The sequence below is a fragment of the Rana temporaria genome, chromosome 4, assembly GCF_905171775.1.
Source record: "Rana temporaria chromosome 4, aRanTem1.1, whole genome shotgun sequence".
NCBI lineage: Eukaryota > Metazoa > Chordata > Amphibia > Anura > Ranidae > Rana > Rana temporaria.
Window position 1 is genome coordinate 45,030,901 of NC_053492.1, and position 25,884 is coordinate 45,056,784.

A 25,884-nucleotide genomic window follows, 5' to 3' on the forward strand; every position below is an offset into this window, starting at 1 on the left:
GCGCCGTTCGTAAAAAGCGTCATTTACATGGGGTCACATAAAATTAACATAACACACGCCCACATCTACCACATTTGAATTAGGCGGGCTTACGCCGGCCTATTTATGCTACGCCGCCGCAACTTTCGTTTGAGAATACGGCACTTGCCTGTAAAAGTTGCGGAGGCGTAACGTAAATAGGATACGTTATGCCCACACAAAGATACGCGATTCTACGTGAATCTGGGCCAGAATTTCTAACAATTTTAATAAAAACTGCAGATTTGAAAACATCAGTAATGACATATACCGTATACAATATATGAACATTTTATTGAGAGGGGTTTTTCACTATAATTTTGCCAGAGAACGTGGTGTGTCACCGTTCTTTGGCAGATAAGATGCTTCATTTATGTGTAATTTAACTGGATATTTAGGGCCAGATTCACAAAGAAGATACGACGGCGTATCTCCTGATACGCCGTCGTATCTCTGAATTTCGGCCGGTCGTATCTATGTGCCTGATTCAGAGAATCAGGTTACGCATAGATCTCCCTAAGATCCGACAGGTGTAAGTGACTTACACCGTCGGATCTTAGGCTGCAATTCTAGGCCGGCCGCTCGGTGGCGATTCCATTGCGGTCGGCGTAGAATATGCAAATGAGTCGTTACGCCGATTCACGAACGTACGCTTGCCCATCGCAGTAAATTTATGCCATTTGCATAAGAGATATGCGGCGTAAAGATAAAGCTGCCCCCTAGGTGGTCTTGCCAATGTTAAGTATGGCCGTCGTTCCTGCGTCGAAATTTGAAATTTTAACGTCGTTTGCGTAAGTCATCTGTGAATGGCGCTGGACGCCATTTACATTAACGTCGAAACCAATGACGTCCTTGCGACGTCATTTAGCGCAATGCAGGTCGGGAAATTTTAGGGACGGAGCATGCGCAGTACGTTCGGCGGGGGAACGCGCCTAATTTAAATGATCCACGCCCCATTTGAATTAGGCGTATTTAGGGAGATCTGCAGGAAGTATGGATTCAGGAACCCCCCTAAGCTTAACGTTGTTCCTGCGAGATCTGTCTTCTAAATCCGCGAGTTTGGCCCGCTGGGGGCGGATTTACGCTACGCCGCCGCAACTTTACAGGCAAGTGCTTTGTGAATCAAGCACTTGCCCGTAAAACTTGCGGCGGTGTAACGTAAATGTGATACGTTACGCCACCGCAAATTTACGCGAAAATACGTGAATCTGGCCCTTAGTTGTTTGCCTGGAGTTTAGCTTTAGTGGTTCAGCTCTCACTAAATAAATAAAATACAAAAATAAATGTCGGTTTTGAACGGAATAAATTCTTAAAGTAGGTAAATTCAAAGATGGTAAATCAAACGCGTATACCTTTATCCCACAGGGTGCAATTTGGTTGTCTAAAACAAATGACAAAAAGCTAGTAATGATAATGTCATTTTTCTTTACAATATCATTTCTTTTTTTCTTGAAACTGTGGTTACTGCTCAGTTACAACAGAAAAAAAAATCACAAGTGTCAAACACAATACTTATAAACCATGACCTCATTTGTCTATAAGGTAAGGCAGAATACTATGCAAATTCTTGACAGCCTTCCAGCTTTGGTTAATAAGTTACCTTCAGATTCCAGCTCATGGGCCACCAGACATACAATTCAAGATTGATTACCTTATATTTTCCTTCTAATAGTAGGACAAAATCTAAGAAAGTGTGATATTCTTTAAGGTGAAAATGATTGCAAAGAAAAACCGCTGCTGCATTGATGAGAAACCACAAATTGTAACCACACAAATATGGAAACCCCAGGGTGCCCTGTATATAATAGAAGGGCCCTGCACTGTGCCACTCACTGCTTCTACCAACTCTCTACTGACTCACAGAGGTGCCACCAGTACCATGGAGACCTTCACACCATCTTTTGTAAGAACTAGGATTTATTTTAAGTTTATGAAAGGAAATGTACTATTTCTATCTATCTATCTGTCTGTCTGTCTGTCTGTCTGTCTGTCTGTCTATCTATCTATCTATCTATCTATCTATTTATCTATCTATCTATCTATCTATTTATCTGTCTGCCTGTCTGTCTGTCTATCTATCTATCTATCTATCTATCTATCTATCTATCTATCTATCTATCTATCTATCTATCTGTTTGTCTGTCTGTCTGTCTGTCTGTCTGTCTGTCTATCTATCTGTCTGTCTGTCTGTCTGTCTGTCTGTCTGTCTGTCTGTCTGTCTATCTATCTATCTATCTATCTATCTATCTATCTATCTATCTATCTATCTATCTATCTATCTATATATCTATCTATCTATCTATCTATCTATTTATCTGTCTGTCTGTCTGTCTGTCTATCTATCTATCTATCTATCTGTCTGTCTGTCTGTCTGTCTGTCTGTCTGTCTGTCTATCTATCTGTCTGACTGTCTGTCTGTCTGTCTGTCTGTCTGTCTGTCTATCTATCTATCTATCTATCTATCTATCTATCTATTAATTTATTAATCTATCTATCTACAACTTATCTATGCAAACTAACCATTTAGCTTGTAGTTCCTTTAATGGTAATTTTCAATTCTATCTATTTGTCTTTTTATCTATGTAAACTTTGACAAACCAGTCATTTAATTTGTTGGACAATGTCAACATCTATGGGCCAGATTCACAAAGAAATACGTTACGCTGCGGGGGTGTAACGTATCCCATTTACGTTACACCGCCGCAAGTTTACAGCGTAAGTGCTTGATTCACAAAGCACTTACCTGTAAACATGCGGCGGCGTAGTGTAAATCCGCCCGGCGCAAGCCCGCCTAATTCAAATGGGGCGGGGACCATTTAAATTAGGCGCGTTCCCGCGCCGAACGTACTGCGCATGCTCCGTTCCTAAAATTTTCCGACGTGCATTGCGCTAAATGACGTCGCAAGGACGTCATTGGTTTCGACGTTAACGTAAATGGCGTCCAGCGCCATTCACGGACGACTTACGCAAACGACTTGAAATTTAAAAATTCGACGCGGGAACGACGGCCATACTTAACATTGGTTAGGCCACCTAGAGGGCATGCTTAGTTTTACGCGACGTATCTCTACGGAAACTACGTAAATTTAGAGCGACGGGCAAAGCGGACGTTCGTGAATCGGCGTAACTAGTCATTTGCATATTCTACGCCGACCGCAATGGAATCGCCACCTAGCGGCCGGCCTAGAATTGCAGCCTAAGATCCGACGGTGTAAATCACTTACAACTGTCGGATCTTAGGGCTATCAATGCGTAACTGATTCTATGAATCAGCCGCATAGATACGACAATCGTATCTCAGAGATCCGCCATCGTATCTCTTTTGTGAATCTGGCCCTATGTTTCTATCTTATCTTTTATTTATCGAACCATCTTTCTTTGCAAACTTTGAAAGCCAGCATTTCATTTGTTGATCCTTTACAGTAATATTATTTTTTTTAGATCTCTCTATCTACCTATCTATCTATTTTTCCATCAATCATTTTATTTATCCACCTATCAATGCAAACTAACCATTTAACGTGTGGGTCCTTTAATGGAAATGTTTTATTCATATGTCTATCTATCTATGCAAACTTTGACATAGTCATTTCATTTGTTGGTCAATGCCAATTTTTCATATCTATCTATCTATCTATCTATCTATCTATCTATCTATCTATCTATCTATCTATCTATCTATCTATCTATCTATCTATCTACGCAAACAAACCATTTAGCTTGTGGGTCTTTAATTGCAATTTTCAATTCTATCTGTGTAGTTATCTATGCAAACTTTGACAAACCAGTCATTTAATTTGTAGGACAATGTCAATATCTATGTATATATGTATCTATCTATCCTTTTCCATCAATCTATTTATCTATACATCTATCTTTGTAAAACTTTGGGGCAGATCCACATACATCTGCGTGGGCGCAGCGTATGTGAGATACGCTACGCCGCTGTAACTTACTTTGCTATTCTTTGAATCCCGAAAGAATTTGCGCCTTAAGTTATGGCGGCGTAGGGTATCCCTCCCGGCGTAAGGGCGCGGAATTCAAATGCGGCGAGTAGGGGGCGTGTTTCATTTAAATGCAGCACGTCCCCGCGCCGAACGAACTGCGCATGCCCCATCCGTCAAAACTCCCAGGGTGCATTGCTCCAAATGACGTCGCAAGGACGTCATTGTTTTCGACGTGAGCGTAAATGGCGTCCAGCCCCATTCACGGATGACTTACGCAAACTACGTAAAATTTTCAAAATTATACGCGGGAACGACGGCCATACTTAACATTGAGTACGCCACCAGATAGCAGCTTTAACTATACGCCGAAAAAACCCGAACGGAAACGACGTAAAATAATGCGACGGACGCTCGTACATTCGTGGATCGTCGGAAATAGCTAATTTGCATACTCGACACGGATTACGACGGGAACGCCACCTAGCGGACGTCGAAAAATTGCATCTAAGATCCGAAGGCGTACTAAGACGTACTCCTGTCGGATCTAACCCAGATGCCGTCGTATCTTGTTTTGAGGATTCAAAACAAAGATACGACGCGGGAATTTTGAAATTACGCCGGCGTATCAATAGATACGCCGGCGTACTTTCTTTGTGGATCTACCTCTTTGAATACCAGCATTTAATCGATCCTTTAATACCGATATTTTAGATCTCTCTATCTACCTATCTACGTTTCCATCAATCAATCAATGTATTTATTTATCTATCCATTTATCTGTGCAAACTAACCATTTAACTTGTAGGTCCTTTATTGGCAATTTTCGTCTATCTATCTATCTATCTATCTATCTATCTATCTATCTATCTATCTATCTATCTATCTATCTATCTATCTCTCTATCTATCTATCTACCTATCTATCTATCTATCTATCTATCTATCTATCTATCTATCTATCTATCTATCTATCTATCTATCTATCTATCTATCTATCCATGCAATCTTTGACAAACAAATCATTTAATTTGTTGGTCCTTGAATGCTTTAGGTGTTTTGATATTGTCATTGAAAGTTTTTTTGACTTATTAAGTATATTTAAAGGGCAAGATCCCCTGAACTTAAAGTGATTGTAAAGGAATGTTTTTTTTTTTATAAAAAAATAAATAAAATAACAAGCATACTTACGAGCTCTGTGCAGCGGTTTTGTACAGAGCAGCCCCGATCCTCGATGGCGCTCCTGGCCCCTCCCACTTGCAGAGTGTCCCCATAGCAAGCAGCTTGCTGTGGGGGCACTCATGCAGGCTCGCTCCCGAGCCACCTCTATGCGCCCATAAGCCCAGTCCCTCCCCCCACTCCCACCTCACTCCTCACAGACTGTGATCAACGTGTATGGCCAGCTTTACACTTTATGATTATGTGAACCTTTACTGATCCTAGTCAAATTAAAGTAAATTTATGTGATTTTTATAAAAAACAAAAACAAAAAAACAAACTTGTTAACTGTAATAAACTGTTTTAGCGTAGTTTCTCAGGCCCACAGCTGACTCTGGGGATCTATGAGCTGTGGATAGTTTCAGAACGTTATTATATTTGTATGTTATTGTGCCTGAAGTATTGCAAGGGCAATTGCAACAATAATAGTGACTGGATCTCTAATTTTTTAAATAAAGATGATTTTAACTGACTTTTATATATAGATTGGGGGCCAGATCCACAAACAAGTTATGTCGGCGTATTGATACGCCGCGTAACTTCTAGGATGCCCCGTCGTATCTTTGTTTTGTATCCACAAAACAAGATACGACTGAATGGGGGATAGATCCGACTGACGTACGTCTTAGTACGCCGTCGGATCTCAGGTGCATATTTACGCTTGCCGCTAGGTGGCGCTTCCGTTGATTTCCGCGTAGAGTATGCAAATTAGCTAGATACGCCGATTCTCAGAACGTACGTCCAGCCGGCGCATTTTTTTACGTCGTTTACGTAAGGCTTTTTTCGGCGTTACATTACCCCTGGGTCTATGAGGCGTACGCAATGTTAAGTATGGACGTCGGGCCAGCGCCGAATTTTCTGTTGTGTACGTCGTTTGCGTAAAACGTTCGCGAATAGGGCTTTGCGTAAATTACATTCACGTTAAAAAAAGCATTGACTATTTGCAACGTGATTTCGAGCATGCGCACTGGGATACCCCCAAGGATGGCGCATGCGCCGTTCAAAAAAAACATCATTTACGTGGGGTCAAGTTAAATTAACATAAAACACGACCACATCTTTGTCATTTGAATTCCGCGCCCTTACGCCGACACATTTACGCTACGCCGCCGTAACTTTAGACGCAAGTGCTTTGTGAACACAGCACTTGCCTCTCAAAGTAGCGGCGGCGTAGCGTAACTACGATACGCTACGCCTGCTTAAAATTACGCCGATCTACGTGGATCTGGCCCTGAAATAGTATAGTATAATAGTATAGTAAAATAATTTAAACACTGTATTCAATTTTCATTTGTTCTCTTTTCCTACAGTCTCTCTTTACATTATTGCTGTGTCTTGCGGGTGTTGTACTGCCTGGTTACACATTGGCTTCACCACATCTCAAGAAAGTTGGATGCCCAATCACCAAAGACATGCCGTTTCCATCTTCGGTCAAAGTCAGTCTGAACATCAGTGGCCAATCTCATGTATCAGTAGGAGATGTAAGGAGAAGATCCACCTCTCCATGGGACTACAGGTAATTGGACCATGCCACCTATAAACCATCCTCCAAACGGGGTTCTTTTCACACTTTGACTAGTTTAGGACACTGGGCATGCTTCAGGTGCCCAAAAAACTCTATCAAAAGTGCACAGGAAGTGTGTGGTATGTCCAGCCCTTCTGCCCAGCTGCTGCTGGACCTCTCCTAAATAAAAGCTGTGAGTTGCTGTGTACATACAACAGCTCTAGAAGCTTCTGCTGTCTGGCACAGTGTTCATCAACACCGATGAGACAAGAAATAGAGATATACATGGTAAATTTTTTACTTTTGTATCTACTCTGTTTCATTCATGTGCAGATCAAAGAGATGGACTTGTATATGGTGTCATATGGTGTCATATGGTGTCAGGTAAATCAACCTGACAAGTAAAAAGACACGTTTTTTTTACCATAATCGGCCATAATTAACTCCTTCTTCCCCTTATTTTCCTGCTCATTGTTTTGTGCATTACTACTATATTAACCATTACTATTTCAACTTTTTTTGTTTTTATTGTTTTGTTCTTTAGTTTTTTTCAATGTCACAATTACAAAGTTCAACTTGTAAATAACTTTGCAATGCTGTTCCCAAGAAAAATTATTTGTTTTAAACAGAGCAGATTATAGAGTCAGGCCTCGTACACACGACCGAGGAACTCGACGGGCGAAACACATAGTTTTCCTCGTCGAGTTCCTTGTTAGGCTGCCGAGGAACTCGACAAGCCAAGTTTCTCCATTCCCGTCAAGGAAATAGAGAACATGCTCACTTTTTGGCTTGTCGAGTTTCTCGACAGTTTCCTCGACGAAAATGTACACACGACCGGTTTCCTTGGCAAAAAATATCTCCCAGCAAGTTTCTTGCTGGTTTTTGCCAAGAAACTCGGTCGTGTGTACGAGGCCTAACAGTCAGGCCTCGTACACACGACCGAGTTTCTCGGCAAAAACCACCAAGAAAATTGGCTTGTCGAGTTCCTAAACAGCCTAACAAGGAACTCGACGAGGAAAACGATGTGTTTCGCCCATCAAGTTCCTCGGTCGTGTGTGCGAGGCCTGATCCTTTTTTTTCCACTTTTTTCACTTTTTCTAAAAAATTACTCACCATACACCCCCCCCACCTCTGTACTTACCTCCATGGGTGAGTAGCTATCATTTTAAGAGGCCAGTGCAGCAGTGTGGTAAATGAAAGTCCTGCTCTTTATCCCTTTGGATTTCTGAAGAGGATCAGAGCATTTCTGATTGGTCATGTGCCGGCATGACCAATTAGAATCGCTCTGATCTATCCTGGAATAAGGGAAGGTGGTGGAGAAACGTGGGGCTTTCAAATCCCCAAAGTGGTGGTTGCATTTATTTTATATTTATTTTTAACAGGTGATTCTGCCAGTAACATATTTACTGTTCTAAGCTGACAATGCTCACTCACTGCACTGTATCTGTGGAAGAACAGCACCGTCAACCTAGTACAGGACTAAAAACGTAAAAAGTCTCTGATTTTACTTTAAAAAAAATACGGGGGGGGGGGGGGGATTCTGTAGTTTTCGGAGATTCTAAAAACAATGTAACTGATAAGAGTGCTGCACAGGCAAGGAGCTCAGGAAATGACCAGCTCACAGGATTTCTGGGAAGATCAATTGTTAATTTGTTGCCCTTATCAACAAATACATAAAATGCTCTCAATTTATATTTTGTAGACCAAAAGGGACTAAACAAGAGAAGTTCATTGTTGGGGTTTCATACCTTTTAAGGGTACAAAAGGCAAAGCTTAAAGTGGATGTAAACCCTCCATACACCCAGTGAAGTGAATAGCCTCAGATGATACACAGAGATAAACCAAATCTCCCTACATAGGTTTTATATGTATATCTGCCGTCTTCACATTTATATACTGAAAGTTTGGATTGTGTTAGGAGATTTTCTCTTCTTGGTTAACACATGGGGTGATGTTTGGGCATACAGCCAAGATAGCTAAAATTTCTGATTGGAGGAAAGGCACACACCCCCTCTCATCATAGGCAGAGACTCTGAAGCCTCGTACACACGGCCGAGGAACTCGACGTGCCAAACACATCGAGTTCCTCGGCCAGTTCAGCACTGAAGCCGCCGAGGAGCTCGGCGGGGCGAGAGCTCCCATAGAACAACGAGGAAATAGAGAACATGTTCTCTATTTCCTCGCCGAGCTCCTCGTCGGCTTCCTCGGCCGAAAGTGTACACACGGCCGGGTTTCTCGGCAGAATTCAGCCAGAAACTCGGTCGGAAGCTGAATTCTGCCGAGGAAACTGGTCGTGTGTACGAGGCCTCAGAGGTGTTTTGTAATAGGACCTGCTCTCTGCTAATCTATTTTAGCAACCACCCCGAACTGAAGATTCAGGCTGCTTTTGTCTAAAAAGTCTGAGAATTTGCCTGGAGTTATCAGGCTGATAACAGAGGAACAGTTTAGGAGAGAGCTATGGGACTTTGAAGAGAGATAACAAAATACTGCAGATATATGTGCCCAGCTAAAATTTCATGAATCTGTTTTACATCCACTTTAATTGGCACAAAAGGCGAAACTTTACTAGTACATCCAATAATACTTAAATCGCTTTTTCATTTTAAAAGACAGTGAACATTACATTTGTTTGACCCTTGCTTGGATACTTACCAATTTATAAGGCCTTTTGTTGGTATTGGCAACTCCAGCTTGGAAAATATTAGCTTCCAATGTACCAGAGACATCGCAGGCTCAGTAAAAAGATGGGACAATGCACAATATGGAGGGTTCACAGTGAATACTATTATCCCCTGGCATGTTTAAACATTCTTTCTAATGTGGAATATCCTGAAGGAAGAAGGTACCTGAGAAAGGTATATATACCATAGGTACCTCAGCCGCGGACTGTAGCCTCTAAAACGTATTAAACATGTGCATTCGTTTTCGTCCGAATGCCTTTTCGTCCGAATTTCGGGTATTTTTGTTATCGTTTTAAAAAACGAAAACAAACGCGCAGTATCCAAAATCCGAAAAGATCTGACAATAGCTGACAATAGCGATCTGTGTCTATCGAACCTAACTCTATTAGTCCAAGATTATTCTACATAGAGAGGAAAGATTCGACATTATAGACAGAGGGCCATATTCTGAGTAAAGTTACGATGGAGTATCTCAGGATACTCCATCGTATCTCTCTTTTTTGGCCAGTGTATCTATGCAAGTGATTTTTAGAATAATTTTCGCATAGATACGCTGAAGATCCGACATGTGTAAGTCACTTACACTGTCGGATCTTAAATGTAATTACTCCGCCAGCCGCTAGGTGGCGTTTACGTTCAGGTCTAATTTGTTTATGCAAATGAGCCTGATACGCCGATTCACGAACGAAATTGCATCGCGTAACCGTCGCTAACGTCGTTTGCGTAGGCGTAAGGTTACCCCTGCTATATGAGGGGTAACCTTACGCCAGTCCCACGTAGGCCATGTAAAGTATGGCGTCGGGTCAGCGTCTTATTTTCCCGTCGGGTACGTCGTTTTACTAAGTCGTCCGCGAATACGACTTTACGTCAATGACGCACACGTCGGCGTCATTGACGTTTTACGCCGAGAACTGGAGCATGCACACTGGGCTATTTTAAGCCCGGCGCATGCGCAGTTCGTTAGAATCGGGGGCGCGCTTAAGTTAAATAGAAGCCGCCCCCTTGGATATACGCGGGGATACGCCGGGCCAATTACACTCCGCCGCCCCAAACTACGGAGCAAGTGTTTGGGGAAAACAGCACTTGCTCCTGTAGGTTGGGGCGGCGGAGTGTAAATGGCTTACGCGCCGCCCGCCTACTTTCTTTAACCACTTCAATACCGGGCTTTAAAACCCACCTCCTTCCTGGGCCTATTCTGGCACTTCTTTCCTACATGTACAAATCCTCATTCTTTTGCTAGAAAATTACTCAGAACCCCCAAACATTATATATGTTTTTTTAGCAGACACCCTAGGGAATAAAATGGCGGTCATTGCAACTTTTTATCTTGCACCGTATTTGCGCAATAATTTTTTAAACGGCTTTTTTTTGTAAAAAAAATGGTTTCATAAATTAAAAAATAACAAAACAGTAACGTTAACCCAATTTTTTGGTAAAATATGAAAGATGATGTTACGCCGAGTAACTAGATACCTAACATGTCACGCTTTAAAATTGCGTACACTCATGGAATGGCGCCAAACTTCGTTACTTTAAAATCTCCATAGGCGACACTTTAAAATTTTTACAGGTTGCCAGTTTAGAGTTACAGAGGAGGTCTAGTGCTAGAATTGTTGCACACGCTCTAACGCACGCGGCGACACCTCACATGTGTGGTTTGAACGACGTTTACATACGTGGGCGGGACTTACGTGTGCATACGCTTCTGAGCGCGAGCTACCGGGGACAGGGGCATTTTAATTTTTTTATTATTATTTTTTCTTTTTTATTTTACTTATTTCTTTATTTTTTACACTTTTTTTTACACTTTTTTTTTTTTCAATCGCTTTTATTCCTATTACAAGGAATGTAAACATCCCTTGTAATAGGAATGTGTGTGACAGGTCCTCTTTAAGGAGAGATGCGGGGTCAATAAGACCCCACATCTCTCCTGCAGGCTGGAAAGAATGAGATCGTGAAAAAAAATTCACAGATCTCATTCAAACTAGCCGCAATTGCGGTTTGTTTACTTACGGGGACCCGGGCGTGACGTCATCACATCGCGCCCGGGCCTCCAACGGTCATAGAGATGACTGGTGACCAGATCGTCACCAGTCTTCTCTATGGCAAACATCCGGCGGACGGCGATCATCTCTCCGGGCCCCCGGTGGGACGGGAGAGCCCGGAGAAGCACCGGATGGCGGCGGGAGGGGGGGATGTCCCCTCCCGCCGCCTGTAAGAACGATCTAGCGGCGGAATCGCCGCTATGATCGTTCTTACGGTGCGCAGGATCGCCGCCGCTAAAAAATGATATCTCAATGATGCCTCCGGGTGCAGGCATCATTGAGATATCCCCCCCGCAAAGCCCATCACGTCATATGACGTCCACCCAGGATAACAGGTCCCCGTTTTGGACGTCATATGACGGCGTGCGGGTGTCAAGTGGTTAAGAATATGGCCCAGTGCTGGGAAAGACCATTCGACATGAATGACGAAGGTTCAACGAAGCAGCGAAAAACATACAAACGTTGAATCTGACATTGAAGGCTTATGGTGTCTGTTGAACGTTCTAAGAAGATTCGATGGAGCAGCTAAACTGTACGACGCTGCAATCATACATTTCCGGTCAAATGCTCGGCCCATAGGCTATAGAAGAATTTGAATGTTGGTTGACTAGTAATAATAATTTATAAATATAATTATTACTAGTGTCATATAACATTTGAATTCTTCTATAGCTTGTAGGCGGAACATTCGACCGGAAATGTAAGAGTGGCGTTGTACAGTTTAGCTGCTCCGCCAAATCTTCTTAGAACATTCAACAGACACCATAACCCTTCAATGACAGATTCTTTTTTTTTTTTTAAGTGTATTTTTGTGCGTGTACTCGAGAGAGGAGCCGGACTGCAGGAGTTGGGAGTAGGCAGGCCTCCCCCAGAGGCAATCTGCCACCTTTCTCCATGCCCCGGGTGGCAATGGCGGGTATGTGAGGGGGTCCTCCCACACAGCCCGCCCTACCTGCTCCGCTTTGAAGCCCAACGGGGCAGAGGGACTCCCTGTAAGGGAGTGAGAGGATTTGCCCGCTCAACCAGCCCCGTTAGTCCTTCGCCTCTCTTTTTTAGAGACCGCGTGGTCAAAGTGCGTGCATGTTAACCCAATTTCGAGTGCGTGTAAGTGTGGTGGTTTTTGTGGGAGGGGGGTGGGCGTACTAAGCGCAGGCTTACCTCGCATAGCACACCCACCGGGAGCCGGGCTGAGACCACCAAACTCAATTCACATGTTGCCGAGACCAGGATCTGAACCCCTAGCTGCAGAGGTGAATGGCTTATCAGCGCAGTGCCAATCGCGTTGAGCCACCGCAGCTCCCTTCAATGACAGATTCAACCTTAATTAATTTGGATTTTCGGAGGAAATTTCGGGAGTAACTAAATAAATTTATTTTTCGGACAAAAACTAAATTCCGAAACAAAATATTTCAGTGTGCACATGTCTAATATTTATGCTTCTGCCCAACCATGGACAATATGAAGAATATGGTATCTGTATGTGGCTACTTTGTAATTAAACTAACTCCATTTCCTTTTTTTTTGTTATTCACAGCCAGGACATTAACTACAACAGGATCCCATCTATCATAACTGAAGCCAAGTGCCGCCATGATGGATGTGTAGATGCAGAAGGCAGTGTAGACCTTAACCTGAACTCAGTCCCCATCAGACAGGAGATCCTGGTTCTACATCGGGAGATGAAAGGCTGTGTCCCCACTTTCAAGTTGGAGAAGAAGTTGGTGACCGTTGGCTGCACCTGTGCCCAGCCCACAATGGAAAAGCAGTCATAATTACACAATGTTCTGCTCTGTGGCACGTCCGTCTCTGCTGCCCATGTATTGGGGAGATACAGAGAAAAAGTAGCATTGATATAAGTGCATCTGTTCCTTAGCAAGTTTATTGCACTGTTCTCAGTTTTATTACTATTATATATTTATATATGTGGTTGTTAACAATTATTATTTTTTTGTATTTATTGGTCTTATTTCCCAAAGTGCATGCTTATTTAAATAAATTGTATAGTGGATTTTATATTTGCTTGTTTGTAGTGTTATTTATTAAAGACAGGGTCCAGTCAATACGTACATTTACTACTATCAAGAACATTTTAATATAGTTCCAACATTTTGGGTTGGTCTACTTTCTCAGATCTTGTGGTTTTTTTTTATTCTTAGGCCTCGTACACACGATAGGATAGCAGAGGACAACGGTCTGAAGGACTGTTGTCTTAGGTTAACCGATGAAGCTGACTGATGGTCCGTCATGCCTACATACCATAGGTTAAATAACCGATCGTGTCAGAACGTGGTGACGTAAAACACAACGACGTGCTGAAAAAAACGAAGTTCAATGCTTTCAAGCATGCGTCGACTTGATTCTGAGCATGCGCGGGTTTTTAACTGATGCTTTTGCATACTAACGATCGGTATTGACCTATCGGTTAGGCATCCATCGGTTACATTTTAAAGCAAGTTCCTATTTTTTTAACCGAAGGTTAACTACCCTATTGGGCCCACACACGATCGGGTTTTGACCGATGAAAACGGTCCTTCAGACCATTGTCCTCTGGTTATCCTATTGTGTGTACGAGGACTTAATGCATGCAAGTGTCTCTGACTTGCAATTCATATGTCTTAGCAATAATTGTTCAATATATTGCTGGTATCAAGTCAATTATAATAGCATTAGTGAGATTCACCCTCTCTATTTGTCCCGTTTACTGTTATCACCAAGAGTGAAAGTGAAAGAAATTCTCTAATTTTGAGTCATCACAGGAACAGAAATAAAATCTTCCAATGGGTGCACTTGTTCTGGTCACAACCAAGGATGCCCTCATTTCTCCCACTTCCTGTTTTAGGACAGGAAGTAAAGGGAAATATCCCTAATGGGACACAGACAAAAAAATAAATAAAAACAAATAACCCTTCACTACTATAACCAAAACATAAAAAAATTGTTTTGCCTTTAGTTCTACCTTATGTCTAAAAATGTTTTTTTCATTTTAGACGGAGAAGGGGATTGTAAAAAACCCTGTTATTTGTTGCCATCTGTGTCCCATTTAAGAGATTTTCTTTTATGTTCTGTTCTATAGCTACAACAGAAAGTGGAAGGTGATATCTTCAAAGTGTAGTAAACACCCCTGAGACTCTTGCCCCTGGAACAGCTGTCCCAACTGGAAGAATTCTATTCCTGTTCTGGTGACAACCCAATTTTTCCATCAGTTTGAGTCCTAGTGAAAATGTTCATTAGGACAAACGGAGAGAGTTAACCCCCCTGGCGGTATTCCCGAGTCTGACTCGGGGTTACATTTTTGTGCTGCGATCGGTAACCCCGAGTCAGACTCGGGCTCCCCTCGCAGAATCCACAGGCTTGGTTTACTTACCCTGTCCCTGGATCCAGCGATGCCACCGCGCTGTGTGAGCGAGCGGGTGCTCGCTCGATTCACACAGTGCCTCTGTGTGCCGCCGATGTCTGTTCCCTGCGACTTTACGACGCACGGGAGCGGAGAACGGCGCCAAATTCAAAAAAGTAAACAAACACAATACATACAGTATACTGTAATCTTATAGATTACAGTACTGTATGTAAAAAATACACACCCCCCTTTGTCCCTAGTGGTCTGCCCAGTGCCCTACATGTACTTTTATATAATAAAAACTGTTCTTTCTGCCTGCAAACTGTAGATTGTCCATAGCAACCAAAAGTGTCCCTTTATGTCAAAAATGGTTTTAGAGCAGCTAGAAAACAGCGATTATAAATTATAATCACTTGCAGAATTGTGCGATAGCGATTTGTGGGGAAATTCGTCATAAAAAAAATAAAAGTAATGACAGCGACAATTCTGCAACTGAGCAAATTTCTGTGATTTTGAGTTGATTACATTATTGAATAATTTTTATTATAATTATATTATTATTTGTTATAATTATTTATTATATTATAATTTATAATTTTGTTTTTAAAAAAATGTCATACCCGGGATGCCTACTAGACTCTTGTTTGGTCAGATTTAAGTGAGTTATTCCTTAGAATTACAGGCCTACAATATAAAATGCCAAATTTCCTTGCAAATAATGGTACCGCTTTCAGCACCTTTTTTCTGAAATAATCATACCGCTAGGGAGGTTAACTTTGCCACAGAGAAATATGTAATATATTGCAGCTTACCAGTCCTCAGGTGTGGTTTATACATCAGTTTTCTTTTCATTTTTTTTCCTTTATTTTCACCTGGTGATCCTGCCAGTAACAGTTACAATACAATACAATACAAGAGGGTTGAGAAGGCCCTGCTCAAAAGAGTTCACAATCTAATAGGGTGGGGCAAGTGGAACAAAAGTTTGTAAATGGGGGTGATGAGCTGATGAAAGTAATACAAATTCAGTTAGTTGGGGTCGTGATATCTCCCTTTTAACTCTTCTCTGTAACATGGATGGTGTGGCCCACAGAGAGAGCAGGCAAGTTATTTCACTGGTAAACTTGCAGTGTTATAAGACACAACATTTGCGCAGCATTACTGAGCAGAAGGCAGATACTGCGCATGTAATGAGCAAAAATGGTTGCCCCCATATACATACTTTATGTACCTGCATGCCTAATATACATTAAAATGCATTATTGACATTCCCAATAGTAAGCTGCTAAAAATTCTGCACAGTAAATGAAAAGAAAATTATAGCCTCCAATTAAATTCAATATTATCCACTTCCTTACTGGGCACTTAAACCCCCTTCCTGCCCAGACCAATTTTCAGCTTTCAGCGCTGACGCATTTTGAATGTCAATTGCGCGGTCATACAACATTGTACCCAAATACATTTTTTATCATTATTTTCCCACAAATAGAGCTTTCTTTTGGTGGTATTTGATCAACTCTACGGTTTTTATTTTTTGTGCTTTAAACAAAAAAAAAGACAGACCATTTTTGTTATAATAATATCCCAATTTAAAAAAAAAAAAAAAAAATGTTTTTTTCTCAGTTTAGGCGGATACGTATTCTTCTACATATTTTTGGTAAAAAAAATCGCAATAAGCGTATATTGATTGGTTTGCCCAAAAGTTATAGCGCCTACAAAATAGGGGATAGATTTATGATTTTTTTTTTACTAGTAATGGCAGCGATCTGCGATTTTTGTCAGGCCTGCGATATTGCGGCGGACATATCGGACCCTTTTGACACTATTTTGGGACCATTCACATTTATACAGCAAACAGCGCTATAAATATGCACTGTTTACTGTATAAATGTGACTGGCAGGGAAGGGGTTAACTCTAGGGGGCGAGGAAGGGGTTAAATGTATTCCCTGGGAGTGATTCTTACTGTGGGGGGAGGGGACTGACTGGGGGAGGTGACCGATCTGTGTCCCTATGTACAAGGAACACAGCATCGGTCTCCTCTCTCCCTGACAGGACGTGGAGCTCTGTGTTTACACACAGAGCTCCACCTCCTTGCTCTGTCACTGCCGATCGCGAGTACCTGGCGGACATCGCGGCAGCCAGGCACGCGCATCGGCATCACGTGACAGGCCGGGCACAGTTTTTCCCCACTGCGTGCTCTCGGCGGCGAGCCCGGGTAATGTAAATAGCAGGACGTCCACCTGGCACTTGAAAGCCGCGCTGTGGACGTCTTTCGTCTACAGCGCAGGTCTCAAGTGGTTAAAGGCTAAGTTCACCATTTGTAAATAAAGAAAAAAAAAACAATAAATAAATGCACATGATTTTTTAGGTAAGAAAAAAAAATGTATGTTTATTATTTTTTTACACTGTCCCCTGCAAAGCATTGCAGTCATGATCAGTGAACAATGGGAGCAATGTCATGCTCCTGCAGACACTCAGTACAGCTGTCTACCTGTACCTCCCATACAGGCAGACAGTTACTAAAGGGAAGGAAGAGTCAATAAACTATGAGGGTGCTCATCGGTGTTGTCTGAAGCTGCCCACCGCAGTGGAAGATGGGACTTGTAGTTCATTCATCCACAGATCTCTGTGAACAAAGGACACTGCACTGTTTTAGAAATGTGAAAGTAAGTGCAGGGAAAGGAATCCCCGTCCGCTGTCACGGGAGGAGGGGGGGGGGGGGAGTTGAAAGGGGCGAGGTCGGTTGCTGCAAAGTAACATGTTACATGTTATACACTAAATATGGGTGTAACATGTGCATCGCTTTCCCCCACAGGACCTGCTTGGTATGATGGGTCCTCTATTATCTTGTCCTCTCTGACACACCTAGTTGTAACTTAAGTTTCGGTATACCACCACCACACTATATTGGCAAACAGGAAATAGACCACGACCTACTTAATGTTAGATAAAGTGAATACATTGCTGCAAGGCAGATAAATGCAAAGGCGATTAAGTTCTCATTTGTTTGCGCTATATAAGTTTCTCACTCACTCACTCACTCACTCACTCACAAAAGCACTAAACAGTTAACTGAATATGCCTGAATGTGTTAGGCCCTGTACACACGACCAAACATGTATGCTGAAACTGGTCCGCGGACCAGTTTCAGCATACATGTTCGGTCGTGTGTAGGCGCGAGCGGGCCGAATTCCAGCAAACATTTGCCCGCCGGGCCTTTTCCCAGCAGACAAATATTCCTGTTTTAAAACCGTCCGCTGGAATCCTGCCCGCTCGCACATGTACGGTCGTCAGTACAGACCTACCGTACATGTCCGAGCGCCCGCCGTCCCTCGCATGCGTCGAATGACTTTGACGCATGCGTGGAAGCCTTTAAATGGCAGGCCCGCCCACGTCGCTGCGTCATCGCCGCGTCATCGTCGCGGCGACGACGCGGAACGCCCCGCGTATTGTTTACACGCGGACTTCTGTACGATGGTTAGTACAACCGACGGACCGGTTTCATCGTACATGTTTTCCCATGTGTACCGGGCCTAACTCTCTGCAATAACCAATAAAACAAAGGGGGTTATTTACAAAAGGCAAATCCACTTTGTACTACAATTGCACTTGCAGTGCACTTGGAAGTGCAGTCACTGTAGATCCGAGGGGGACATGCAAGAGCAAGTACAAGAAGGTTGGGGGTTAAAATAAGGTATAGTTTTTAAACTGCACACAGTAATGCCGGATACACACGATCGGACATTCCGACAACAAAACCGTTGATTTTTTTCCTGATGGAATGTTGGCTCAAACTTGTCTTGCATACACATGGCCACAAATGTTGTCGGAAATTCCGAACGTCAAGAACGCGGTGACGTGCAACACGTACGATGAGCAGCGAAAAATTAAATTCAATAGGCAGTGCGGCTCTTCTGCTTGATTCCGAGCAAATGCGTGGATTTTTGTGTGTTGGAATTGGCTACACACCATCGGAATTTCCGACAAGAACTTTTGTTGTCGGAAAATTTGAGAACCAGCTCTCAAACATTTGTTGTCTGAAATTCCGACCGTGTGTACGCGGCATAAGAATTAATGAAGAATAAAAAAGCAAACTCCTTAATGCACTGCACAACAATTTTCAAGCTTGCCGGCCCTGGCCCTGACTTCAGCTGTATTAAATCCTCCACCTTTGACATGAGCACATGTCATGCCCATGCCACATGCCAGGCCCTCAGTAAATTATGGTATTTACAGGGACATGGCTGGTAATGATCTCCATATAAAGCTTCATTCACATGGGTATACTTAAGCTTACACCTGTGCAAAAGCCATTTTGCCTGCACAGGGATGCACAGGTGTGGGCAGAGGCAAGCGCTCCCTAGTGCCCCCGGTGACAGTCAGAGGTACATGAAATCAGCTTTAAAGGCAACACTCTAAATTAAAAGATAACACATGTTAACACTTTGCAATCTGTGGCCAAGCTTCTACACTCTTGACTGCACTGTGGACACAACTTTAGTTAGCATTCTCCTCTTCCTAGGTGTACAGAATTTCTGAACTGGTACCACGGAGCTTGTACTGGTCTCCACCAACCCAGCAGTCCCGTCACATTATTTAGAGGCTGGGTTCACATATAAGCCACATGTGGCTCACAGCAGGGGTACGTGCGTCTTGGTTCACCGTTTCAGGTCCAATTTCAGCCTGAATTTTGGGCTGAATTCAGACCTGAAATTGACCAAAAGACACATAGCGTTTTTTTGCAAACTTCACTGGACCGGCTGCGGACATATGTGATTTGGACTTCATAGAGAGCCAGACAAAATCTCCTGCTATTGTGAATTGGATGCGGAGAATCCACATCCAATTTGCAATGGTGTGAACCCAGCCTGAGTGACTATGTGTTGCTATTGTATACAGAAAACACTCTACTCCACTAACCTATGCTTCTTATCTTCCCAGGGCCCCATTACAAATCTTATGACTCCCAGGCTAGGTCTCTAGGTACTGTGTGACGTGAGACTGGTTCTGGTATGTGAGCAACGATTCGCAAGTGAAGGGGCCAAGCATAACACCCCTTCACTACGAGAACTTCAGTCACTCATCAGTGTCCAGTGCCTGAAGACAGTGGTGTAAGTCATTCAAAAAGTTAACAGGGGTGACAGGAAAAAGGGGATCAGGGGATAGTAAGGTGAGAGGGGAGTGTTGCAAAACAGGAGTCAAAGGGATTGATGAGTGTTAGGACAGGGGAGGAGAAGAGGAATACACTGAGTGGTGAGAGAAGCCCTTAATATGTGGGACAGATTGGTCTTTTTTTTTTTTTTTTTAATGCTGCCATTTATTCTACAATAAAAGACCTACTCCCCTACGAATGGTATTTATCATATTTACATGTCCCCCATGGTAGTGCCTAGCTACTCGTGCCCTTTGTTAACAAAACGTAGTAAATTGGTCTTTAAAAAGGCCAGAAAAATAACTACATTTGGCTCCCATAGACTTCAGTGGGGTTCAGGCCCTATGTTCAGGGGTTGCGCATTTTCTCAAACTTTGCTCAGTTCAGTCACCACTATCCACCACATCTACGGACATGGTTTTAGATACTCTTTAAACTTTCATTAGAATGAATTGTAAACATAGACTTCTTATCTTCGTATATTGAGAATTCTGCCAAGCACACACCCATCATGTAAGAACATGTCTGTGTACTATTCCTACAACCCATTTTTATGCCATTATTGTGTTTGCACACTTTTTTTGTTTTAGGTTTTATTTTTACATAGTGACCTGAAGTAACTTGTATGTAGAACTAGTTTCTCTTTCACGTCAAACATCTTTCAAATTTGCGGTACATTTATCAGATTATGGATTATTTAAAGGTACACACTTAGCTATTGGGAAATCTATATAGGATAACTGGCAGAGGCGTATCTAGTGAAAATAGCGCCTATGGCAAGCACTGAATCTGTGCCCCTGTCGAAACATTTGAAACCCATCTCTCAGATAACCTTAACAAAAAAAACAGCTAACAAATCTAGTGATATTTATCATCCCTTGTGATACCTTTGGTAGTGACATATCCTCTTTATGGAGAAATCTGGGGTTTATTAGACCTCTGATCCCTCCACTGCCCTCCAAGGCCAGGTAAATGCAGAACCAATACTGGAAGTGATGAAATCTTCATCACTTAAGGCCTCAGTTTTCACAGAGGAGAGGGAGAAACTGATGTTCCTCTGTCTTCTTTGTGCGCTGTCCAGTGGCGTAACCAGAGTTATGGGCGCCCGGGGCAGAATTTTTTTTACGCTCCCCCTTAACTGTGGTAATATAGGTAGGAGACTGTCTCCTTAAAAAATTGTGCAATATGCAGCAACAAAAAATTATATAGTTCCATTTATACTCCGCCATATGCATTGCGGTTAAAAACAGTCGGAACCGGCTGGCCATTATCCCGAAGGCGTTCTCCACAACTCTTCGGGCTCTGGCCAGCCGGTAGTTGAACACCCTTCTTTGTGGGGTGAGGGTCCTTTGGGGGAATGGCCTCATTAGATGCGGTCCCAGGCCAAAGGCTTCATCAGCCAGAAACACGAAGGGGAGTCCGTCCACATTCTCTGCATCCGGTGGCAATGCAAGGTCATCACTTCGTCTGCCTGAAGGCTCCCCCATCCGACATCCAGCCATTCTTCCCCACATCCACAAAGAGAAATTCGTACTGTGCTGACACCACTGCCATTAGCACAATGCTATTAAACCCCTTGTAGTTGAAGAATTGGGAACCAGAATGGGGTGGTGGCATGATGAGGACGTGCTTCCCGTCAATGGCTCCACCGCAGTTGGGGAAGTTCCACAGCGTAGCAAACTCCGATGCCACAGTCTGCCATTCCTGTGGCGTGGACGGAAGCTGTGGAATCAAACCAAAAAAAATGTTACTTTTGCACATAACATTGCAAGCAGATTATACAAAAACATTATTGGCCAATATCATTCAAACATTTATTTTAAGGAGCATTTTACACCAAAAATATAAGGCCCAATTATCACATTCCTCATCCCCTCTGATGGACCATTGTAAAAATTTTAGGGGGGGGGGCTAGATGAGTTTGGGACCTCTAAAAAAAAAAAAGAAGGGTGAAGCTATACTTTAAAACACATTTTAGGGGGGGGGGGCTAGATGAGTTTGGGACCTCAAAAAAAAAAAAAAAAAGGGTGAAGCTATACTTTAAAACACATTTTAGGGGGGGGGCTAGATGAGTCTGGGACCTCTAAAAAAAAAAAAAAGGGTGAAGCTATTCAATTCTTGGTCCATGAACGCCTCCTCACCCTGTTCATGGACTCGTCTAGGTCTAAAACAAGAAGACCAACACACACCGACTGCATAACATGAACTCGACGACGAGCAGGTGCCTGCAACATGGCTAGAAATGAACGACTAATCAGAAGGAACGCACTAAACAGAAAGCACTGAAGAACAGAAAATCCTATGAAGAACGACCTGAAAACCAGAAACGAGCGGACAGGAACGCACTGTAAAACAAATACGACCTGACCACACGCCCTGAAAGACAAGATATGAACCCACAAGCACAAACTGAATGGCAGAAAACGATCTGAAAGCACGAAGACTGAAAAGCGCGAATCGTCACTCACCAAACTTTTACTAACACGTGGCAACACGAGATTAGCAAAAGCAGCCCCAAGGGTGGCGCCAATGGAATCGAACTTCCCCTTTATAGTGCCGTCGTACGTGTTGAACGTCACCGCATTTGAGATTTGGTCTTGACAGTGTGTACGCAAAGAAAGCTTGTCAAGTTTCTTGACAAGCCTAACAAGGAACTCGTCGAGGAAAACAATGTTTCCTTTACGACAAGTTCCTCGGTCGTTTTTTGGACATGCTGAAAAACAACATTTTTTTTCATGCCGAAAAATGATCGCGTGTACGCGGCATAAGTGTCTACCTAGCTTGATATGGTGTGAATGGCACGAGCACCACTGTCTGAAGGAGCAGTTGCATCCAATGATATTTAGTGTATGGAATTTTATCATGAACAATGCAATAGCACAAGCACGTGAACTTGATAAATTCATGTCAAAAATGTTGCTGTTATGTACAGTTTCAATTGTTGATAAAGAAGGTTTAATTATTATTATTACTGTTATTATTAGTGGTGAAAGTAGCACAGACATTATTTTGTATTGTTTCTCCAATCTACCTGTGACAACTGTTCAGCCTTTTGTGATGTCATCTCTTTGTAAATGAGGGATGCAATTGATATAGTGCAATGCCAAAGGCCACTTACTAAGAGGAAGAAGTTGGGAAGAAAGAGGAATTTCCTCTGTCAGCCAACATAGTTACACTTTCGTATAGTGCGATCAAAGGTTAGTGCACTGTAAACACGATATAGACTCTTACCACCTTTAATAATATTTGAAATTCCAGTTTCATGTCTGGAAAAACATATGTATGCACATATTTACTTCAGTATCATGACATTTTCCCCAATGAGAATTCATCGGAAAATACAGAAACAAGTGGATGGTTAGGGGAATACGTATGTAGCACTATCCCCGTAGGAGCTGCTTAGTTTTTGGGTCTGCCGTTGCCCCGCTGTTCACCATCAGCGCTAAGGGTTACATTGGAGAGTTATCCACAAATGTCTGCACCAAACACTCAGGGCTAGATTCAACAAGCCCGCCGTGAGTTTGTGCGGGCGTAGCGTATCCTATTTACGCTACGCCTCCGCAACTTAGACGGGCAAGTGCAGTATTCACAAAGCACTTGCCCGTAAGTTGCGGCGGCGTAGCGTAAATCTGGCCAGCCGGTAGTTGAACACCCTACTTTGTGGGGTGAGGGTCCTTTGGGGGAATGGCCTCATTAGATGCGGTCCCCAGGCCAAAGGCTTCATCAGCCAGAAACACGAAGGGGAGTCCGTCCACATTCTCTGCATCCGGTGGCAATGCAAGGTCATCACTCTGGAGACGAAGAGCAAACTTTGTCTGCCTAAAGGCTCCCCCATCCGACATCCAGCCATTCTTCCCCACATCCACAAAGAGAAATTCGTACTGTGCTGACACCACTGCCATCAGCACAATGCTATTAAACCCCTTGTAGTTGAAGAATTGGGAACCAGAATGGGGTGGTGGCATGATGAGGACGTGCTTCCCTTCAATGGCTCCACCGCAGTTGGGGAAGTTCCACAGCATAGCAAACTTCGATGCCACAGTCTGCCATTCCTGTGGCGTGGACGGAAGCGGTGGAATCAAACCAAAAAAAATGTTTTACTTTTGCACATAACATTGCAAGCAGATTATACAAAAACATTATTGGCCAATATCATTCAAACATTTATTTTAAGGAGCATTTTACACCAAAAATATAAGGCCCAATTATCACATTCCTCACCCCCTCTGATGGACCATTGTAAAAATTTTAGGGGGGGGGGCTAGATGAGTTTGGGACCTCTAAAAAAAAAAGAAAAAAAAAGAAGGGTGAAGCTATACTTTAAAACACATTTTAGGGGGGGGGGGGGGCTAGATGAGTTTGGGACCTCAAAAAAAAAAAAAGGGTGAAGCTATACTTTAAAACACATTTTAGGGGGGGGGCAGATGAGTCTGGGACCTCTAAAAAAAAAAAAAAGGGTGAAGCTTTTCAAATCTTGGTCCATGAACGCCTCCTCACCCTGTTCATGGACTCGTCTAGGTCTAAAACAAGAAGACCAACACACACCGACTGCATAACACGAACTCAACGATGAGCAGGTGCCTGCAAAATGGCTAGAAACGAACGACTAATCAGAACGAACGCACTAAACAGAAAGCACTGAAGAACAGAAAATCCTATGAAGAACGACCTGAAAACCAGAAACGAGCGGACAGGAACGCACTGTAAAACAAATATGACCTGACCACACGCCCTGAAAGACAAGATATGAACCCACAAGCACAAACTGAACGGCAGAAAATGATCTGAAAGCACGAAGACTGAAAAGCGCGAATCGTCACTCACCAAACTTTTACTAACACGTGGCAACACGAGATTAGCAAAAGCAGCCCCAAGGGTGGCGCCAATGGAATCGAACTTCCCCTTTATAGTGCCGTCGTACGTGTTAAACGTCACCGCATTTGAGATTTGGTCTTGACAGTTGTACGCAAAGAAAGCTTGTCAAGTTTCTTGACAAGCCTAACAAGGAACTCGTCGAGGAAAACAATGTTTCCTTTACGACAAGTTCCTCGGTCGTTTTTTGGACATGCTGAAAAACAACATTTTTTTTCATGCCGAAAAATGATCGTGTATACGGCATAAGTGTCTACCTAGCTTGATATGGTGTGAATAGCATGAGCACCACTGTCTGAAGGAGCAGTTGCATCCAATGATATTTAGTGTATGGAATTTTATCATGAACAATGCAATAGCACAAGCACGTGAACTTGATACATTCATGTCAAAAATGTTGCTGTTATGTACAGTTTCAATTGTTGATAAAGAAGGTTTAATTATTATTATTACTATTATTATTAGTGGTGAAAGTAGCACAGACATTATTTTGTATTGTTTCTCCAATCTACCTGTGACAACTGTTCAGCCTTTTGTGATGTCATCTCTTTGTAAATGAGGGATGCAATTGATATAGTGCAATGCTAAAGGCCACTTACTAAGAGGAAGAAGTTGGGAAGAAAGAGGAATTTCCTCTGTCAGCCAACATAGTTACACTTTCGTGTAGTGCGATCAAAGGTTAGTGCACTGTAAACACGATATAGACTCTTACCACCTTTAATGATATTTGAAATTCCAGTTTCATGTCTGGAAAAACATATGTATGCACATATTTACTTCAGTATCATGAAATTTTCCCCAATGAGAATTCATCAGAAAATACAGAAACAAGTGGATGGTTAGGGGAATACGAATGTAGCACTATCCCCGTAGGAGCTGCTTAGTTTTTGGGTCTGCCGCTGCCCCGCTGTTCACCATCAGCGCTATGGGTTACATTGGAGAATTATCCACAAATGTCTGCACCAAACACTCAACAAACCCGCCGTGAGTTTGTGCGGGCGTAGCGTATCCTATTTACGCTACGCCTCCGCAACTTAGACGGGCAAGTGCAGTATTCACAAAGCACTTGCTCCGTAAGTTGCGGCGGCGTAGCGTAAATCTGGCCAGCCGGTAGTT

General features: G+C 42.8%; 1 protein-coding gene across 1 annotated transcript; it reads left to right on the forward strand.

The window, feature by feature from the left end:
* The first annotated feature begins 1,634 nt into the window (after positions 1 to 1,634).
* On the forward strand, positions 1,635 to 13,422 carry LOC120935285 (interleukin-17A-like). Its single transcript, XM_040347428.1, has 3 exons — positions 1,635 to 1,921; positions 6,490 to 6,695; positions 12,944 to 13,422. Exons 1-3 carry the CDS (start codon positions 1,733 to 1,735, stop codon positions 13,179 to 13,181), a joined length of 633 nt encoding a protein of 210 aa, XP_040203362.1. The 5' UTR covers positions 1,635 to 1,732; the 3' UTR covers positions 13,182 to 13,422.
* Positions 13,423 to 25,884: the final 12,462 nt, after the last annotated feature.

Bases quoted from the DNA above. Each gene is read 5' to 3' on its own strand.
- LOC120935285 (XM_040347428.1), top strand. From the start codon at position 1,733: ATGATTGCAAAGAAAAACCGCTGCTGCATTGATGAGAAACCACAAATT. The intron at 1,922-6,489 runs GTAAGAACTAGG...CTTTTCCTACAG, and splicing joins AGACCTTCACACCATCTTTT to TCTCTCTTTACATTATTGCT. The intron at 6,696-12,943 runs GTAATTGGACCA...TGTTATTCACAG, and splicing joins ACCTCTCCATGGGACTACAG to CCAGGACATTAACTACAACA.